General features: G+C 35.7%; 1 protein-coding gene across 4 annotated transcripts in view; it reads left to right on the forward strand.

Annotated features, from left to right (window-relative positions):
• The window catches only part of CBLB (Cbl proto-oncogene B), a 125,012-nt gene that overhangs the window by 47,399 nt on the left and 57,820 nt on the right, over positions 1 to 19,793 (forward strand). For all 4 annotated transcript variants that reach the window (XM_042866471.1, XM_042866473.1, XM_042866472.1 and 1 more), the window contains one exon: positions 15,956 to 16,102. In XM_042866471.1, the coding sequence (XP_042722405.1) occupies positions 15,956 to 16,102 (147 nt within the window). The remainder of the gene's footprint in view (positions 1 to 15,955; positions 16,103 to 19,793) is intronic.

Below are 19,793 nucleotides of genomic sequence, written 5' to 3' on the forward strand. Positions count from 1 at the left end.
AAGGGGATTTCTGTTTTCGTGGTTTTTGTTTTTCAAACAAGAAAACATCAAGTTGCTTGTGTTATAACATGGAGGAAGCAGAGTTAGATTTGTTTAAATCCTAAGTGTGGAAGTATTTGCAGCTCTGTAGGACTGCAAGACAGTATTTATCAGGATGCTGAGCCATCTAACAAGAGTTTTATGTAAATGTAGGACTGATAATTCTTGAATCAAAGCATAAATTTATGTGATCTTCTTAATTTTTAAATCAAAAGAAGTAATTTTCAATTACATTCCTGATATCTGAGGAAAAAGAAAAGAACAAAAATTTAGAAGGGATTATAAACTGGTCTTAAATCTTTTTTCTTTCTTTTTTTTTAATATTATTTCTTTGTTGTTACCTATGAGTTCTTCAGTGGGCCTTGTATCATAAATTTTCCAAAATATGCATGTCAAGGTAGGTGAAATTTAGGTCATCTGAGTATAGCACCAGATTTATAGTGGGATGAACTTTGTTTTCAGCCTAGACTTGTTTATAACAGAATCCATTGAGCTCCATGAATTAACTGTGAAATTACTTCAGTATGGCTTGAAAGCGGGCTTAAGTTTCCCATGTACAAATGGGATGGATGTTTGTATTGAATGCTTCCAGGATCTCCCCCTCTGCCCCATAAGCCATGATGATGTTAAAAATAACCCTTATTAGTATGTGAATGTCAATTGTAGAGGATTGACTGTGGACTGCATGAGGAAGAACTGATGATATATGGTCATTGCGTTAAAATGTGGGCTCTGACTCACTGGAAAGCTGCACCTGTACACTTGCTTGCAGCTGTACAAAGTTGGAAAGGGTAATGTTTTACACTAGGTTGTGCCTAATTTGCACAGGTGCAAAGTGTGGAAAGCTATAGCCTCACAATATGTATTCAAATCCCAGTTCTGCAGCAAGATGTCTGTGACCTCCCACTACGTGCTCAGTGTGACCTCTCTTCCAGGGAGACTCCGTGGGGAAAAAAGTAATCTGTCACTTGAACATGTTCGTTATCACTTTGTCTGTACTCCAAATTGCCATTAAGTGAGTTGAGAGTTTACATTATAGATTTATTTAGCATCGCTGTAGAAGGGACTGTGTTGCTTCAGTAGAATTTTGCTTAAATGTGTTATTAAAAATATTTAAGTGAAGCTGGAGTAGACGATTCAGAGTTAAATACTTGGAAGACGTTCTCATTTCCACAGTTGTGATTCTTTGAATAAATATGGCAAATTGGAACTGCTGCTTGACATAGTCTTCATTCAGAATTATTTACATTGTTTCTAAGATATACTGAGGGCTTGCTTTGGGAAATAAATAACCTTCATATTCTACAACGGGGCTATGCACAGCTGGTTTAAGATACTGTTGATCAGTTGCTTATGCTTGGTGTTAACAGTGCGGTTTTTTGCTGTTATTGCTTAAGTCCTTGGCAGTACAGCTGTAGAAGAACAAAGAAATAGCAAAATCAAATTTACAGTTTTTCTTTACACTCTTATAAGTTTTTTGACTGAAATAGTTTTCGAATATAGTGAGGTGTTTCTTGTCTGTTGACACCAAAACTTAATCTGTGTTGTTAGTAACGTATCTTCTGTAACTAGCAATTGTGCCTATTGTGAATCATGTGAAATTAAGGTGACTAAACTTAGAGGAATGTGAACTATAAAGTTCCTAAGGAAAAATACAAAACATATAGTTTCCATTTTTACCATTTTATACTTCTCTCATTTTTTACCTTTCCCTTTTAACTATCATCACTGTTGGTGAAATAAAGGTATCATCTGGTTGGCTAATCTTTCAGTATTCTGGATTTAAACACTGAAGTCACCATGACGTATCAGCCAGTCCTTTTAATCCTCTGGCCCTTTAGAGAAGTATTTGGGGATTTTGTATTTTCAAGATATTAACATGAAGCATGGTTCTTTTCCTTCCCAAATGTTTACTGTGATTTGGTAGGATTTAGCCTAGTATGAAGAAGCATAAGTGCAACACACTGCATGTTTCATGTTTTGTTTCAGACATCCACAGATGAGCATTTTATAAAGAGGACGCTGTCAGATACTGTTTTATCTTCTGTCCTAAAGAAGAGCTTATCCCATGTGGAGCTGTGGAATGTGGCTTGGTGGGTGGGAACCTAGAAACGCCAGGAAAACTATTTGGCCCTTGCCTTCCCAGTTACCCCTTTCATGTCTGTCTGTCACCTTCTTTCCTCTCTCCTCTCTGGGAGCTGTATGAAGAATTTGCTTTCAAGCCACTAGGGAATAGGAGGAGTGAAGAAGTACTGTGGGATTTCTGGTGGAAACTGATATACAGGGCCTGTTTTTCTGGGAAGAGCTTTTAATTTTTGAAGCTGGCCAGTAGCAAGACATGCTACGCAGGGACTTGGGACACACAGATTCTCTCCAGAACACTGTCTTTTTGGTGATGAGGATTTATTGAGGTGTTAAAGTTGACTGCACACACTTCTTTAGTATATACCTGTTATTTATTGACAACTGCAATATTTCCCTGTTCATTGCAGGAAAGACTGTCTAGAATCTTTAAAGGTTCCTTCTGACTCTAAGGATTCTATGATTCCATGATTTCTCATTTTCATAGCAAGATTTTTCAGACTCTTTAGCAGGTAGAGAGTTTGTACATGGTTTCACTATAAGATCAGATATTGATGGTACTCGTTTCTCAGTAATGACTTACAACTTACAATGTCATAGTACTTCTGTCAGTCAGTTCATATTAGATGTCACTTAAAACCGATGAAAACTACTTGTGTGAGAGTGGTTTCTAGCTCCGAATATGGCACACCAAGTGGAACTCTGTATTTCAAACCTTGCCAGTCAGGAGGCTATCTGCCACATTAGCCTTGGTCTTGGTGTTCTGAAGATGATAGGAACTTTTATATTTGAATTCTGTTTGCTCTCGCTTCAAATTTAGACAGTCCCTATTATTTGTAGTATAACAAGGCAATTATACATGTAGTGCATCTTGGAAATTAACATTCCTGTCCTATCTCAAGATCTGAGGATCAGAAGTGGGAATGTGTTGTTGACTGTGACATTTTTTAGTTCAGTGGTTCTATAAAATAAGTTTGTTTTATGACAGCTTTTTACAGGATTTATTTTGCTGGTTTTTTTTTAACTACAGTATTCAAATATTACAGGAATTGAAATGGCTGGGTCCACAAACTAAAGGCAGTGTATATACAATTTCTCATAATCTTAGTATAGATATTTTCAGGTGGCAAGAATTTGCCAGAATATGCAGTGCAGTGATTTAAGATGATTCATGAAAAAAGACTGTTCAGAAACTTACAGCTGGATTTCTTAGTATCCAGGGATTTTATTTTTTTTTTTTTCCATTTCAGCTTGAGATGTGAATTATGTGTCTGCTGTTCTCTTTGTTTTTACTAGCCATGCTAACAAGAGCTGGAATGCTAGGGCACTCGATGGAAAAATGCTATTGTCTTCAGTTTTCTGTTACGGTTGCAAGCCAATTTCTTTTGAGAGGCCAGATGATGTTTCCAAGAGTCCATAATCACAGAAAGTGTTTGCTTATGCAAGTAGCAAAGTAAATTTCATTGCTAGGCAAAACTGCATAAGTGTTTAGTCTCAGGGGAGTAAAAATTGGGTGTGACTCGTAGAGCTTTGATGTTTTTATGAGGTATTTTAAGTGGAAGGAATTTTAGTCTATCTTATTTCCAATTGTGATCATAATTCCTCTGTGTTGTTTCAATAGCAATGTAGTAAGATTTAGGCATGGATAAGATGTAGAGGTTTTCACTTTGCCAATCAGAATATTGATGTTTCCTCTGCAGTTGTGATGTGTGTTGGTTGCTCTGGAACTAACACCTCCTGTTTATTTTCAAGGAAACTGTAACAGATGCAGAGAGCATAATAACTCTATTTGATAGAATAAACTCTTAGCTACAAAACACTATTTTTCAACATAGTCACCACCACTAGCTATGCACTTTTGCCGGTGGTGAACAAAAGCCTGCAGGCTGTGCTTGTAAAAATCCCTTCGATGGAGGTCACCTGCTGTCACCCCTGCTGAAACGCACCACTCCTCACTGTGTTCTCATCCATTGTTTGGTCTCCATAAACATTCAGCAAATGTTGATGAATGTCAATGGGTGCCATTTTTTTCTTTATGGACCAATTCAATAACACATGAGACACTTTTGCTACATCTGCAGTTCCACGTCAGATGCAATTTTGTCATACTGTCACTCTTCTGCCATCTGTTACATGGCAACAAAATGTACCAGGATATTGGTGGGAAGGTTAAGCCTCAACTGCCATGCTACCATCATCTGTTTCTGATGTTGTGGGCCAACATAATAAAATTGGGGCATCACTTTTAGAGCAGTCCTCATAAGTAGCCTTCTCTCATGCTGTTTGGACTGTTGCCCTCTATGAGCTTCTTGATTTAATTTTAGGAACTTTATTTTACTTGGCTCTTACCATTTTAGTTATCTTTGAAGATGTCTATGGTCCAATTCAGCTATCAGCTCTCTTAATTCTCCTCACTTCCTCCATGGTAGCAAGTACCCTGCTAGATTTTTGTTGTTTCTGTCACTTTAAAGCTCAACATAATGCTCTGCTCTTGAGTGCCTCTGGTACATAGCTGAATCTCTGCTTAACGCTGCTCTGCAGTGTTGCATACTGTACCTCATGCTGAAGTCTGCCAGGCCTCTCTTAGTGGAGCATGCAGCCACACTCATGATACAGTCTGCGTTTTAGGCAACTTACAAATTTTGGAGATATGAAAGGTTGTTAAGTTGCTTCTGTTGGCCAGGACATCTGATATTAATTAAAGTTATCATGCGTAATAGTTTTGTGCAATCTGATTGCATGAGAAATGAAGTAAGTGATGTTAAGGACATAGAGTACCATACTAGGCATAGCCTTAATCCAAATCAGTATGGCCATACTTAATTTCCATGTCTACTGTAAGTGGGCGCCTAAAGGAGAGTAAATAGGGCAAACACTGTAATATGCTACATTCCTCCCTTAGTCTCCCCAGCATCTGGCCACTTCTAACTCAAGAGATTTCCTGAGCTGCTGTGCTTAGTTACTCTGGAAACCTTTTATGAAGCTGTTTGTCCTGGTTCTTCTCTCATTTCTTTGCAAGCCTATTTAAATTTGCCTCCATGGTATCCTTCGGCAATAATTCCTGTGGGTTTCTTTGAGCTTGCACCACATCAGCTTCATTTACTGTCTAGTTACTGTCAGTCTCTATCCGTCTTCCTTATGCCATTTGCAATTTGTAGCCTCTGTCATATTTTCTCCGTGGTTACTTGCTGAAGAGTTGCAACATACTCAGATCCTTCTAAATTTGAATCCCTTAATAATCTTTGTTGTCTCTTAAAGTATCTCTTCTAGCTTTGACATGTCTGGTTTGGTATGAAGTGTCTGTGATCTGATATGGTAGCACAATCACGTTTGCTTTTTTGTTCTTTTGTTCCTTTTCTAATAATTGGTAGTTTGATTTGCTTTTTTATTGCTTGTAAGCACTGAATCAATATTGTTATGTATCTACTCCAAAGTCTTACTTCTGTCTTGTAATGGTCAGCACAGAGCCTTCCATTTTTTCTTCGTGTTGAGATTATTTTTTACTGTGTTGTTTTGCCTTCACATATATTGAATTTTATCTGATTTTTTTTGTTGTTGTTCAGTCCACAGCTGTTACAAGTTAGCTGTCAGCCTTAGAGCCTTTGAATAGCTGTGTTCAATCAGCCAACTTTGTCACCTCACTGCTCGCTTCTCTCACGCTCAACAGAGCTGATCTCTATAACTCAGCAGCACTTGCTTCCATTTCAAACATGGACCCTTAATGTTTACCCTGTGTTTCCAGTTTTTATAGCCCAATTATTTTTTTATGCAACAATGTTCCCTCTTAGGCCATGGCGATGTAGTTTTCTTCAAAATCTTTGAGTATGACTCATTGTGCCCACATACAAACGTACCACCATTGTGTGAAAGCAGGGGCAATGACCCTTGTTTACTAATGTAGTAGTTATTAAGGTCAGAGTATAAATTTCTTCATTGATAATTTTGCTTCAGAATAGGAAGATAGTTTTTTCTCAGGGAACTTGTTCATTTTGCCCTTTTACCTACCTCCTCATGGAGATGTGGAGTTGAGAAGAAGGAAAATCCATTTTTTAAATCGTATACAATTGTCTGTCTAGCTACAAAGGGTTTAGCACCTACTTTTACTCAAACAAATTACTAACGGAAATACTTCAGTCAGATCTATTAAGTATATATATTTTCTCTAGTTAGTGTGAAATCATCCACCTTGTTATAGAGAGGAAATCTCTTAGACTTTTTCTGAATGTCTGTGCTGTATTCCTAATTGGTGCCAAATAGATAGTTCCCAATTGTCCTATCGCATGTCTACTGATCTGATCTTCATGGGCTTGAAGTTGGTATAGCATTGTGAAACAGTGTCAAGCAAGAATTCAAAAACAAGTATTTGGTTTTTCTTTCCTTTTCCTTTTTCTTTCCTTGCTATTCTATACAGATGAAGTTCCCAACAGAACCTGGCAGCAACGTATCTGGTTATAAATGGTTTAAGAGTGGTCTTGATGTGCAAATAGATGGGCTTCTGATTTGTTCAGAGTATATATGAAAGCAAAAAGGGCAGATATGTACTGTTTACTGCTTTGGCCAGAGATGGAAGCTTATTGCTCTTTGAATGAAAATCACTTTACTTTCTCCTAGTAAATTATCTCAGTGATCATTCCACAACAGTTTCTGTACAATCATATTTTGTATATTTCCATGCAATATGCATTAATGTCGCACTTCTTGGGTATGCGACAGCTGAATATTGCACACATGCTGTATTTCTGTACTAAGTAATGTTTAAATTCTTTTTGATGAATGACTTCAAGTGGATTTGATTGAAGTGCATCAGAGGAAATGGGAATTTTTATTATAACTTTGATAGGAACTCAATAACTTTTAATTCTAGGAATTACTTGAGTTGTGGTTTGAAGGCTGATTATTATATTTCAGTGTGTAATTTAGCAATGTTATTACTCTCACTTGGACTTCCTTTCTGGTAAATAACATATATTTTAGACCATGCGAAAACCAACCTGCTGTGAATCATTCTATTACAGCAACATATGTGTGTAGTTTGCTAGCAAATCTTTTCTGTCCAGTTAAAAAAAAAAAAAAAAAAAAAAAAAATCCCAACAAAAAACACTGACGTGAAGGAACTTCAAGTGCAAATGGAATAATGCTGTTGTTTCTGAAAATTTGTAACTAATTGATCATCTTCTGCTAGCTAGAAAATAGAATGTGTTATTTGGAAGCAGTTTATTAACACTCCTAAGATGGATGAATATCAGTTTGAGTAATCTGTTTGTTGGCACATCATAAATATATTTGTCCAGTTCTGTTTTATGTAACAAACTATCACATGTAATCTTTATATTTTGCATCTAAATAAAAGAATTCACTAGTATCTTGAAAGAGATTTTCAGGTAGCAGCAAAATGACAAGATATCCCTATCACAATAACAGTAATGCAAGTCAAAATAGGACATTTAATTTTGTTTAAATTCCTAGAAATCCATTAATTGCTACTTTTTTCTGTCTTGTTATTAGTGGTAAAGATAACTTCTGTGTGATTTATTGCATACTAGTATGCAAAATTGTATACTGAATGCACTTCAAAGAGTGGGGTTATAAACATAGGATGTGATAGCTGTAGTTTCTATATTACTCACATTTCAACGAACTTCAAGATGTCTACTGTTCTAATCAGTTACTGTAAAATTATACTGACCATGCCTCTGCCTTTAAAAGATGGCTAATTTTTGCAAAGTGTTTATTTAAGTATTAGATTGTATATTTAGTAATTCCTATTTTTTTCATGCTAATTTACTCTTTTAATTTTTAATTTTTTTTTTTTTTTTTTTACATATTAATAAATTCAGATAGGTAATTCAGTTTTCAAAAAGAGACAGCCTAATTCCCAGGGAGGTTCCATAACTTCAGTTATGTTTGAAGATGCAGATTTTGACTTTGTGTAACCCAACAGTAATTTAATAACATTAGATCTTGGTTGACAAAGACATCTGTTTACAAGGGGACAGAGGAAGCAGAACAATGCCTAATAATGAGTTAATATGGATGGGCAAGAGAGTAGTGTAAAAGCAATGGTTTTAAAAATAGTAAACAAAATTAAATCAACCAGCATCCACTTTTTGTTTCTTATCTCTGTGCATATAAAATTAATTATGCTAAATCATATTTTTTTAGAATGATATAACAGCTTAAGTTAAAAAAAAAAAAGGTAGTAAAATCTATTAGCTCTAGCTTATATTACTACCTATATTGCAATAGAATTGATTGTCCTTTGTAAAGTATTTATACTTATAAGTATAAATAAGTCAGAAAAATTTAATTCAAATTTATTTCTAGTAGCATTCTCTAGAGTAATTTTTAACCTCTATTGTCATTTTGTGTAAGTAATTAAAGAGAACTATTTATGGGAAAAATGATTAATCTTCACCATGACTAGACACTATTTTTTTTTTTTTTTTTTTTTGCAAGTTCTATTCTGGTTTATGCAAAGTATGTTTCCTTTGTGACTTTAATTCCTGCTAATGCTCAGTGTTTTCGTTTTGTTGGATATGTCTGTTACTCATAGTATACTCAACAACTGTTGTGAAAATAGATGGAAGCAGATCTAGAAGTACCTTGAGACATTCATGTGCTTTGGATAACATGCTTTGAATACAGCTGAAAGTAGTGAAATTTTCAGAATGTGGGCAGTGAAGCCCTGCCTAGAAGAGCTATTGATAATTGCTGTAGTATGAAGTGTTTGTTTGTTAAAAATCAAATTTAATCCTTGCACAGGGCTTTGCTTGAGAGGTTGGCAGGCCCAGTGCTGCACCAACTCATAAATGAAAATAAACACGTACACAGCTTTTGTGTTTGTATTGTTAGATTTGGAGAAAAGTTCTGCATTTTCCTTCCTTTGTATTTATGTTCAGTTTCCTCTAAGAAGTTATTTTATGTTAATTATTTTTGCATAAATGGGGCAGAGAATTCCTACAGAAGCAAGAGAAGCTGATGATAACCACTTCTGAAACTTGAAGTGTATTTCTTAAGAATTTTGTCTGGTCTTCAAAATACAAGAACAAAAGGATCACCATTGCTACTAGAGATGGGTATATCATAGAATCATAGAATGGCTTGGCTTAGAAGTGATCCCAAAGATCATCAAGTTCCAACCCCCTTGCCACGGGCAGAGCCACCAAACCTCCAGATCTGGTACTTGACTAGATTAATCTTTTCCTTAGAAGTGGATTTCATCCTGATTCCTAGTAAGGTGAATGATAAAGCATCTGGCAATTTTAATTTTGGTTCTTGGCAATGTGACATGATGTTTAAGCAAATGAAAAGATGGAGGAAACTTTCAGGTGACGTTGTGATCAGATTACTTTGTTTCCTAGAACATCATTACTCAAATCTTACTCAGTCTGCCATTTTTAACTTTTAGTATCCATCATGAATAACAGAACATCAGCAGACTTGCACAGTACTCCTGGTATGTCAGATTCTGGCTAATGAGAAATAATTGAAGAAGAGTAGTGCTTTTCTACTCCTGACAAGCTCAGTCAATTCAGGTTTCAAGTAAAATAGTTGTCTACATCTGGTTTCTTACAAGTTTGTACTTGTTTTTCTTGTTTAGCATATGATGAATTTAACAATCCATTAACAATCTCACCATATTTAAAAGTCTTTTTTTTTTTTCCCCTAGGCTTTATAGATGAAAAAAACAAAAAGCAAAAAAAAATCCAGTCATTTGTCTCCATCTCTTCTATAAGTCAGTGACACAAGTAGTAAATGGAGCTCATGTTTATTCTTATTCCCAAGAATATAGGCCCATGTACTTGGATCTCTGAGCAATACTCTACCTTTATATAGCTTTTAAAAATAATGAATGCACAGATCGAGTGTTAACCAATTGCCAAGAATGATGGTAGACAGGATTTTTCTCCACAGATGTATTGATAGGAACCTTCAGTTTCCTTTACCTCCTCTGAAATGCTAAGGAGAGATCCTTAGTTAAGACTAGATGACTGTTGTACACCTGTAGCTTTCTAAATCAGCAACATTTCCGTTTTGTTAGTTCCTGTGTTTACTGTCTGAGAAAGGGGGAATTCTGGGAGAGAACAGGGGATAAATGAGTAAGGATTGTACTGGATAATCAAGAGCTGTTAGTCGCATAGGTCTCTTTTAGTTATACGTGTGCTTTTCGTAGATCTGAAATTTGAGTATTTCTTCAGATTTTTTTTTTGTGGATGATTTATCCTGATCATAGTACGTTTCTTTGTCAGTTGTCATTAGTTGATGTTAGAAGTATAACCCATCAAAAGCATTTGGGAGCAGCTATGATTTTCCTTGTGATGGAAAAGTACAAATAGGAAATGTTTTGGAAGCCTGGATCACAAAATATAAATGAAAAATTCTCAAGGAGCAGAGTGGAAGAGCCAGGTCTTAACTTTCCTCTTTTGTACTTGAATCACGAGATTATATTCTGTCCCTTAGTTCTAATTAGTATTGTGTATTTTGTATGATCCCTATATTTTACTACAACTTGAGCATATGGATCAGAAATCTGTTTTAAATATAACTAATTAGGTGAAATGAGCTCTATACATATGCTTTGAATTTTGAAGCTTTAATATTTTGAAGGGGACTGGATTCCAAAAGTTAAAATCAACATTCACCTTTTGAAGGCTTTTCAAGCTTTCTTTTATCTTCATTCATGAGCAATTATGACTTGCACTTTTGCCAGCTAACAGAGCTTTCTTTGTCCTTGTATCTGAAGTATGAGTTGCAGAAGAATTTTCTTTATTGATAGACTAGTCCACTTCTCTGTCAGATCTATCTGGAAAATAGTTTGCCAAACAGATCTCTTCCTAGCCCTAGAAAAGACTGTTTTTTTCTGTGACTGCAACTGAAATACATTATGAACTTGGAGATTTGATATATTGTTTGTTATAGCAGATAGCTGCGTAGAAAAAGGGAATATGTATGTGGGGGCAGAGATATTAGAAGTTAAGTGAAATGAAGGAAACCTGGTGGTAATCTAATTTTTTGAAATAATGTATCTGAAAAGTTGAACAGTCTGATTTTTTTTTTAATATATCATGTTTCTTTTGGCTAGAAATGTATGTAGTTTCAAAACAAAAATAATCACTTTCATGGGACAAAGCGATTTGCAAGCATGGAAGTAGAACAATATTTAAGCAGGCTTATGCGTTCTCAATTTTGAGGGTGAGATCTAGCTAGAGATTGCTAAAAATCACTATGTTTTGATCATAGTCTGTGAAATCCAGTAATTACAAAGGATGTAGGATCCAGGTGTATGCTTTGCTTTGTGTATTTATTTATATGCTGATTCTGTCAACTGTGTTTGTTTGGAGCTCTCAGAGTATTTTATTTCATTCCTTCTCATATGCAGGCAGTAAATGCAGGACACAGGTGTTCACCCCACCTCATTGATCAGGGTAGTGACTGAAAGGAAATGACACTGCCTAATTCCCTATCCAATTCTGTTTGCTAGACCATATTGCCTTCCAAAAGTAAAATTAGCTTTCATGCAGCAGCTAGGAAGTTGAAACATCCAAAGCTTAACTGTGTTATTGCATGCTGGTCGTGCCTCGCTTTCTTGTTTTATAGATCCAGGAGAACGGGACTGCTTCAGACCTTCTACTGCTAGATGCTTCTGCTCTAGCAGCCTGGCCTGGTTATGGCAAGGATGTTGTAATATTTCCATTAGTGAGCCTTATTTTCAAATTGTTTATAGCTGGGCATGTGAAAACTCCTGTTCTGAAATCATTGCAGCAATCTCTAGCCTACCCTCACTTTGTAAAGTTGAAGAGAAAAATGATTCAGAAGATACATTTTATAAAAACAAGTGAACAAACTCAAGATTCTTCTTTTCAGTCTTTACCATCTGTTTTTCAGAAAACTTGCTGTTGATTTATTACTTCAAAAGGGGGTAATTCTGAAATTAAGAAAATGTTTCCTTCTTCTGACTAACCAAAATATGTTTACTGATCCAAGCTGTAAGTTTGTGCCAACTGAAAATTTGATTTTTCATCTTTGTATCTTAGGCATTCTGGAGTGAACTCAGAGCTTACAGCAGGCTTTAAATACATTGTCCAGAATATGCAAATTTGATGCTCGACATTAACTGTACAAACATGTCTGACAAACAACTGAGTATGACTGAAGAACTGATACTTCAGAAGTAAACTTCTGCAAGAGGGTTGAGCTGTATGGCATCAGCTTGAGTTAGCAGAAGAGAGTTAGCAAAAGCTAACCATGAATTATAGAGAAATCATCCAGTAACAGGTGTTGAATATGTTGCAGATAATGTGGAAGAGACCAACAATATCTGTTACATAAAATGCAGTTGATCTACTGTAATTTACAGTTAAAATATTCTTAAATCTTACCACAATTAAATAGCAATTAAATTGTGAAGAATGTCAGCTCAATTTTCTAAAACAAAGCAGTGTTATTTTTCAGGAATTTGAATCAAATAAGATTGTTCTCATCAGCATGAAACCCATTCTCTGTCCATAAATGAAGTAGATGTTTTTACTCTAAATCAGGCACAAAACAGCTGAGGAAAGAAAGCGCACCTTTAGCTTGCTCCAGGTTGCCACTGGAAGTATAATGTAACCGTAAACCCTGAATGCAGCTTCTCGGGCATTAAACCATTGTTTCCCTATTAATTGGATAACTTTTGCTTTTTAAATGAAGTGTTGCTCCAGTATGATCTATTAAGATGTCTCTCCCCTGCTGGGATTTGTTATGTCGAAAGGTCACTCCAGAGCTTGATTCTGCCAACTTTTCTGTGCCATCAGACTCCAGTACAAGGTTGTGTTCACACTGTGCTCTGCATTGCAATATTCCACACTGTAATGAGAAAACAATCCAGCATTAAGCTAGAGACGCTGACCTGACTTGGGCAGGATTGGTTTCCTTTGTTTTGTGTTGTCAGTGAGAATCAATATAGGTGGCTAAAATTGACCACAATGTCTGTCTTTAGGATTATTCACCAACAAGACAAAATTGATGGGTTTAATTGTTAGTTTTCATATAGTTAAAATTTGAATACCTTGTCTTACGCTTATGCATGGGGAATAAGCTGGAGAAGTTTTGATACTGATCCATCTTGATATGAGGGAAGAAAAAGGAATTATCTTAACATAGAGAACAGAGCTTCAGAGGGATCCAAGTGGTTATATGCATCTTGTGATGCCTGGGAAGGCACTCCACAGAATAGCAAAAGTACCTATGCTAGAACAGATAACCATGGTCAGGTGAGAAAAGTGCACGGGTAGAGAGAATTGGTGGCTTGTCCTGATGTCTTCATCTCTGTACCTTGCATTACTCTTGAAAAGCATTCCTGAAATTGCTGAGCTTTGTATGTCCCGTAGGTAACTGAACTCTGGTATCATGTAAACATATCTAAGCAGAAAGGGTCCAGTATGTGCTTTACAGTTTTGAAGAAAAATATGTAAGTGGAATGTTAAGGCAACATAATTTATCATTATTTGATATGAGGAACTTGCAATAATCATCTAGTACAGCAAGAACCATAATTAAGGAAGAAACAGCTATATATATGTATATACCATATATATACAAATGATTGAGAATTTGCTATTTATACATGCTGTGGTGTATGTTCAGGCTCAGATAAGGTTCTAAATTGTGTCAAGTTTCAGCTTTGCAATCAGAAAGAAAGATATCTTAGTTTGATGCTAAAATATTTTTTCCCATTTATATGAACATTGACCAGAGACAGTTTTCTCTCAACTCCTCTTTATCTAATTGACTTGAAGCAGAAGCGTGCTTATACACGTCATGACTGGCCTTGTTCAAGCCAGAGTTTGCGGTTCAGATACAGTGCTGTCATGATTGTTCTGGAGGTTTGCTGGCAAGTTCCTGTCAATAGTTGATTTGGTCCCACACCATGCAGCTGTGCCTATCAGGCAGTGCATGTGTGTGCAGCCACATGGCTGCCCTCCAGGCAAGGAAGTGCCTTCTGTTGACAGTGCAGGGAGGGTGCCCCAGGTGGAGCCTTGCATGACTTCATCCTTTAGTTTGCTGAAGCCTCACAAATCCAACAAGCTTTGTAATATAATAGTTCACTTGGCAAATTCATACCTGAAAAGAACCCCTGCAGCACAGTAAATTGCAACTGTAGACAATGTAGACATACACATTGTGTGTCAGCCAAGGGAGAGCTCTGTTAAAACTTGTGCTGAATGATGTTCTCATCCGTCCTAGGCATAGGAGGGTTCTTGCCTGATCTTGAGTCTAAGTCAGGCTGATGAAGCCACATTAAAATAGCTGTTGCTTTTTCTGTGCATCAGGATTGAGTTCTGAGGAATAAAATAATAAAGAACATGTGCATGCAATTAAAGTACAAAGGAAACAGGAAGGGGGATAACAAGGAACAAATCCAGAAAATGAGGAACAGTTGAGCATCGTAATTACAGACATCTGATTATACTGGAGGAATTAAAGGACTTAAAGCATTAGTCCTACAGTCGTTCCGATGGATATACTCTTCATCCTCACTGGATTCAGACCTTTTTAAAATTTTTAAAAGTTGCTTGTATTTTCAAAATAGCTGTCTTTATCCTATGTTCCCTCATAGCAAAACCTGTAGGGAGGTCTGCAGTACAGCTTCTGCAGGAATCTGTATTATACGTTGCACAAAAATTTGGCTGAAGTAATTACTACTTCAATGCTAAAATGAGAGTTCTTTTAGGAAGACCCTGGCAAGTCAATTCTGCTATTTTGAGAATGAAGAATTGGTATTTGTGTAAATGTGTAAAAATCTATCACTTGAATCTTGTGGTTTTTTTTTGTTTTTTTTTTTTTTTTTTTTGTTTGTTTTTGTTTTAATATGGCTAGGGACTCATGAATAACTTTGAATTTATTTAAAATATTGTATGTAAGCAGTTATTAACTGCATGGTTGATAAGCATAATTTTATTTGGATTTTTCATTAAAATGTGTGAAGCTTTGTGAAGTAGTACTGGAGATCGTGACAGATGAATGGGCTTGACGCAGAGCATTTCTGTGTTATTAAAGATATGTAAGAACACTAATTCTGTATTAGAAGCTGGTCAGTCTCCTGGGTCTTTTCTGTTGAATATATCAAATGGGGAAGTATCTCTTTTTATTGCTAGCATATCCAAAGAAATCTACAGAAGGAAAATCTCCTAAAGATTTCTTCATCATTCTTCCTTCTCATCTCCCTACCATCTCCCACAGTTTTTTCTGTAGTGAAGGACAATCTACATTTACGGATGCATTGTTATTTTCACTAACTGTGATTTCTATGCAAAAAAATACATTTTTTTTGCTGAACTGACATAAAGTCTGGATATCTTATGAAAATGGACTGGTAGCCAAAAAAGAAGTTTGATTTTGTTTCTAACGTGGCAGTGAAAATTGAAAGCAAGCTTTAACTAAAGAGGAGGCATGTAAGAGAAAAATAGGAAGTGGCTCCAGTATGAAAAAGCTGGATAGAATAAAAAGAATACAATTGTCATAGGAAAGAAGAGTAAAGCTAGTTATGTGCCATATTTATATTTCTAGAAACCTGGACTAAAATAGTTTTGATGTCACATATAAAAATAAATTTTATGGGGTTTTTCTTTTGGTTTTGATTTATATTCAGGGAGACCTATGATAAATACGCACTGAGAAGTGCGTGCAAACACATACTACTGCTTTGTACTTGCTTGATGTGTTTTCAGTAGAAAGTACCATGTTTCTGTTTTGTCAGATGGTGATTTTTGCACAAATATACAAGATAGATGAGATTCTGAATGATCTATTCAAGTTTAAAAATTACTTTTTTTTTTTCCTATTAAATCCACAGGAGAAACTTAACTAAGCTGTCCCTCATCTTCAGCCACATGCTAGCAGAAATCAAGGCTATTTTTCCAAATGGCCAATTCCAGGGTGATAACTTTCGAATCACCAAAGCAGATGCTGCAGATTTCTGGAGGAAGTTCTTTGGAGACAAGTAAGTACAAATGCTTCACACAATTATTAACTGTTTGTAATCTTAAGGAATGGTATTTTCACAAACTCAAATAGTTTGAAGTATGTGACCGAACATTTTAAAGATATTTTTTCCTCCAACTCTTTAAATTAGGTGAAATTGGTGAATTTATTATTAGCAGCTTTGTTGCAATGCTGTAAATCATTCAAAAGGTGAATAAAAATGCATGGGCAGTTCTTCCAAGGGCATTTATGACTGATCATAAATTGGACTAGCTTACGTGAAGTTTATTAGTTTCATTCTGGGATGAAGAGAAACTGTTTTTGTGAGATATGTGGCAAGTCACGATACTTTGTATTATGTATATTCTACGTTTGGTAAGTCCAAAGTCTGAATTGGGAGCCTATTATTGATGTCATGGACAGTATGTTTTTTCATATCCCATGTATAACTTTCTTACTGTAAATGAAGTAATTTGTTTTATTCCTTAATATTGAACATTTTTTCTTTGCACTACCTACAGTTGTAGATGAGTAATGTTTTCTTTTGTTCAAGTTCTGTCACAGGAAAGGGGTTCAGTAACTGGAGATATGGTGGAAGGTTTTATCAAAAGAAGTTTTTGGAGAAATTTAGTATTCTAAGAGTGTGTCATAAAAGGAATGCTGAGTGATACTTGTAGATAAGTGAGAATTTAAGATGTAGGTGAATAGAAGATTCACAGCTTGATCTTTCTCATGTAGAGAAATACTTTGCAATGGAGCTGCTTTATGATCAAGTCTGATATCTTGTGGGTTGGCACATTTGTGAAGTAATTTGACTGTGTGAATTTACAAGAGTTTCATTTCCTTTTTTTTTTTTTTTTTTCTCTTGCTAGTGTAAATGCAGCTACTGTTAGTTTCTAGCTTTTAGGTTTCATTTCAGTGTGGTCTGGTAACTTCAGTCTTCTAACAAATTTCTTTCTTGTATAAGTAGTTTGAATATGATCAAGTCATTAAATCAGTCTCTTTTTTGTTATTGTTAAAGGAAAGGAGTTTGGCCATGTTTTGTCTTGCTTATGACAATTTCTTAGAATATCTTTAAAAAGCCTAAAAAAGATTAAATTAAGTCTCTGTTGCTTAGAACTTTTTAAAGTGTCAGTCAAAAGAAAAAAAAAAGTATTTTTGAAAGATGATTTAACTGTGATCATCTGCATGAAATGTCTCTGTTTTCTTTTTTCTTCCCTTTGCTTAGCAAATCTCCACCTCCTGGTCCTCCTTTTGTGTTGGACTCTATCCTTGAATGACCTTATCCTACCGTCTTGATTGCAAGTTCCATTTCTGTCACTGAGATTTACGCATCTTCTGCAAGCTGCTGTTTCTTTCTGGCTGTCAGTTATCTGATCATAATCAGCCTCTTCATCTTCTCTATTCAGTGTTACGTTCCTCTTTGCATTTGTCTGCTAACTTATATTTTTTCATGTGAGATTCAAGTGTTTCACTTCAGGTTTATGGTCCTGCCATTTTCCTTGGGAACTGACACAATACCAGGTGCACAAGTTGTCAGACAGCAGGATACAGTAACAAACAAATAAGTTTTTATCAGGGCAAGACTGATAAGAATTTTTAAACTTCATCAGTCCATCTGAATAGCTGAGCTCTGCTGCTGCCTTTCTGTCTGTTCTCACTTAACTCTTTTCTTCCTTGACTCGTCTCCTGAAGTGCTTCTTTCTAATCCTTTTCAGGACCATGGGCTTTTACTGTTTCTTATCTAAATTTCTCAATATAGACAACTTAAATATGAATTCTCAATACTTAATTTTTTTCTTTCCACATATGCTGTACCATCACACCTTCTGTGTGTACCTTCACTTTAACATTTGTTAAAGCATCCATGGACCAAAAATGCTCTGGAATCCTGTCAGTTTGGAGGAGATCAGTTAATTGCATATGTAACCTTGGTTTTATATTTATTTATTTGTTTGTTTATTTTACTTCTATCTGCATTTTCAAACTAGGTAACAACTACAGTTTCTGTTAAACTGAACTCATTGCCTGTCTTCTAAACAGTGAGGAGTTGATATGTGCATGGAGCGTTGCCATTTTCTCACTTTTGTGCTTAAGTAACTGTAAAGCATGTAACAACATGTATTTCAGACAGATGAGAAGGGTTTTTTTGGCATTACAGTTAATCTCTTCATTAAACAAAATGCCTAGAGCTTTTTAAACATTAATTGACTTCTAATCCATTTAGAAATATGTGGCAGGTATGCCTTTGAGCAACATCTTTTACAGTGGGCCTGTTATGACAAATTAGCTTGCAAATAATTTAGTATCACTTCCCTAAAAGCAAAGCCTACATGAAGATTTAGGTTGTTGCAAACAAATGATAAAATCTGTTTTTAACCTGACCTCCTAGGGGTATGCCTCTTGGGCTTTGTTAAACCTCCAAGTCTTGTAAGGTAAATGCTGCAAATGAAGAAGTGCTGGAGGAATTATATCACATATGCCCTGGATGCATTTCTGTTTTCCAAGGTTAGCCTGGACTCCTTGCTTGTTTTCAAAGCTCTTATTTTGAGGTCAGTAAGTAATTCTGCTCAAGAATGGAGTGTAAATTAAAAGTAAGTTCCACTTTACCTTTGCTTCTTATGGATAAACTGTAGCAGAAGAAAAAGCAGCGTATTTTAAGTTGCTGAGAAATAAAGTTTTTTTTTAATTTGCTGAGGAATAAATATATAATTTGAAAGAGCCCAATTTGTAATTATTTTTTTCTGTATCTGAAGTCTTTCACCACTCTTCCTTAACAAGTGAGGAGCTCTAAGTTTTGTAGTTTTGTTACATATGTCTGTCTGAATACTTACTGCAAAACTATGCTGCTGTAGCAGAAGTTTATTCAGCCCATTATTAAACAGTAATATAAGATGCAACCATTACTTCAGTGTTTAAAGCGAGTCAGGTGTGGGTTCATGTGACTTTGAACTCATTAGTAGAATAAATGGCTAGGTTAACTATTGAAAGTCTACAATACTTATATGTATGTGTGTGTATATATATATATATATATATATATATATGTATTTATATGGCAGTTGCTCTGAAAGTAATGCCTCCTAATTTATTTTGTTGACCCATGACCTCAGAGGTTGATGTTGGTAGAATGGCAGTAGAGATTAAACCTTCCCACCAATATTCCCTTACCTTTTGTTGCTGTGTAACAGATGGCAGTCTTACATGGAAGTGTGCATGAAGCAAAGGTGTATCATTGAAATCCTCCATGCAGAAAAAATGAGAAGTCATTGAGATTCGTCGGTGCTTGCTGAATGTTGACCAAACAATGTACGTGAGCACAGTGAGGCAGTGGGTGGTGTTTTTTCAGCAGTGATGACTGCAATGTGAAAGGCAAGCCATATTCTGGACAGCCGTGCATACTACAAAATGAAGAGCATCTTGAACAGCTCATCCACATTAATTGGTGGATTACAACCAGGAAATTGTGTGTGGAGCTGAATCAGTGCATTGGAAACAGTGGTGGCAATGTTGGAGACAAAGTTTGTGCCAGATGGCTCCCATGAATGCTCACGTGGGAACAGAAATAACAGAGTATTCAAGTTTGTCAGGATATATTGAACCAATAAGGCTGAAGGTGACAATTTCCTGGATTTAATTCCCTGAAATGAGCTGGAGTCAAAAAGGCAGTTTATGTATTACCTATTAGAGTAAAAGTTCAAAACACAGCC

Source organism: Lagopus leucura, unplaced genomic scaffold (genome assembly GCF_019238085.1).
Source record: "Lagopus leucura isolate 7727_CA_CO unplaced genomic scaffold, USGS_WTPT01 Super-Scaffold_100001, whole genome shotgun sequence".
NCBI classification, from domain to species: Eukaryota; Metazoa; Chordata; class Aves; order Galliformes; family Phasianidae; genus Lagopus; species Lagopus leucura.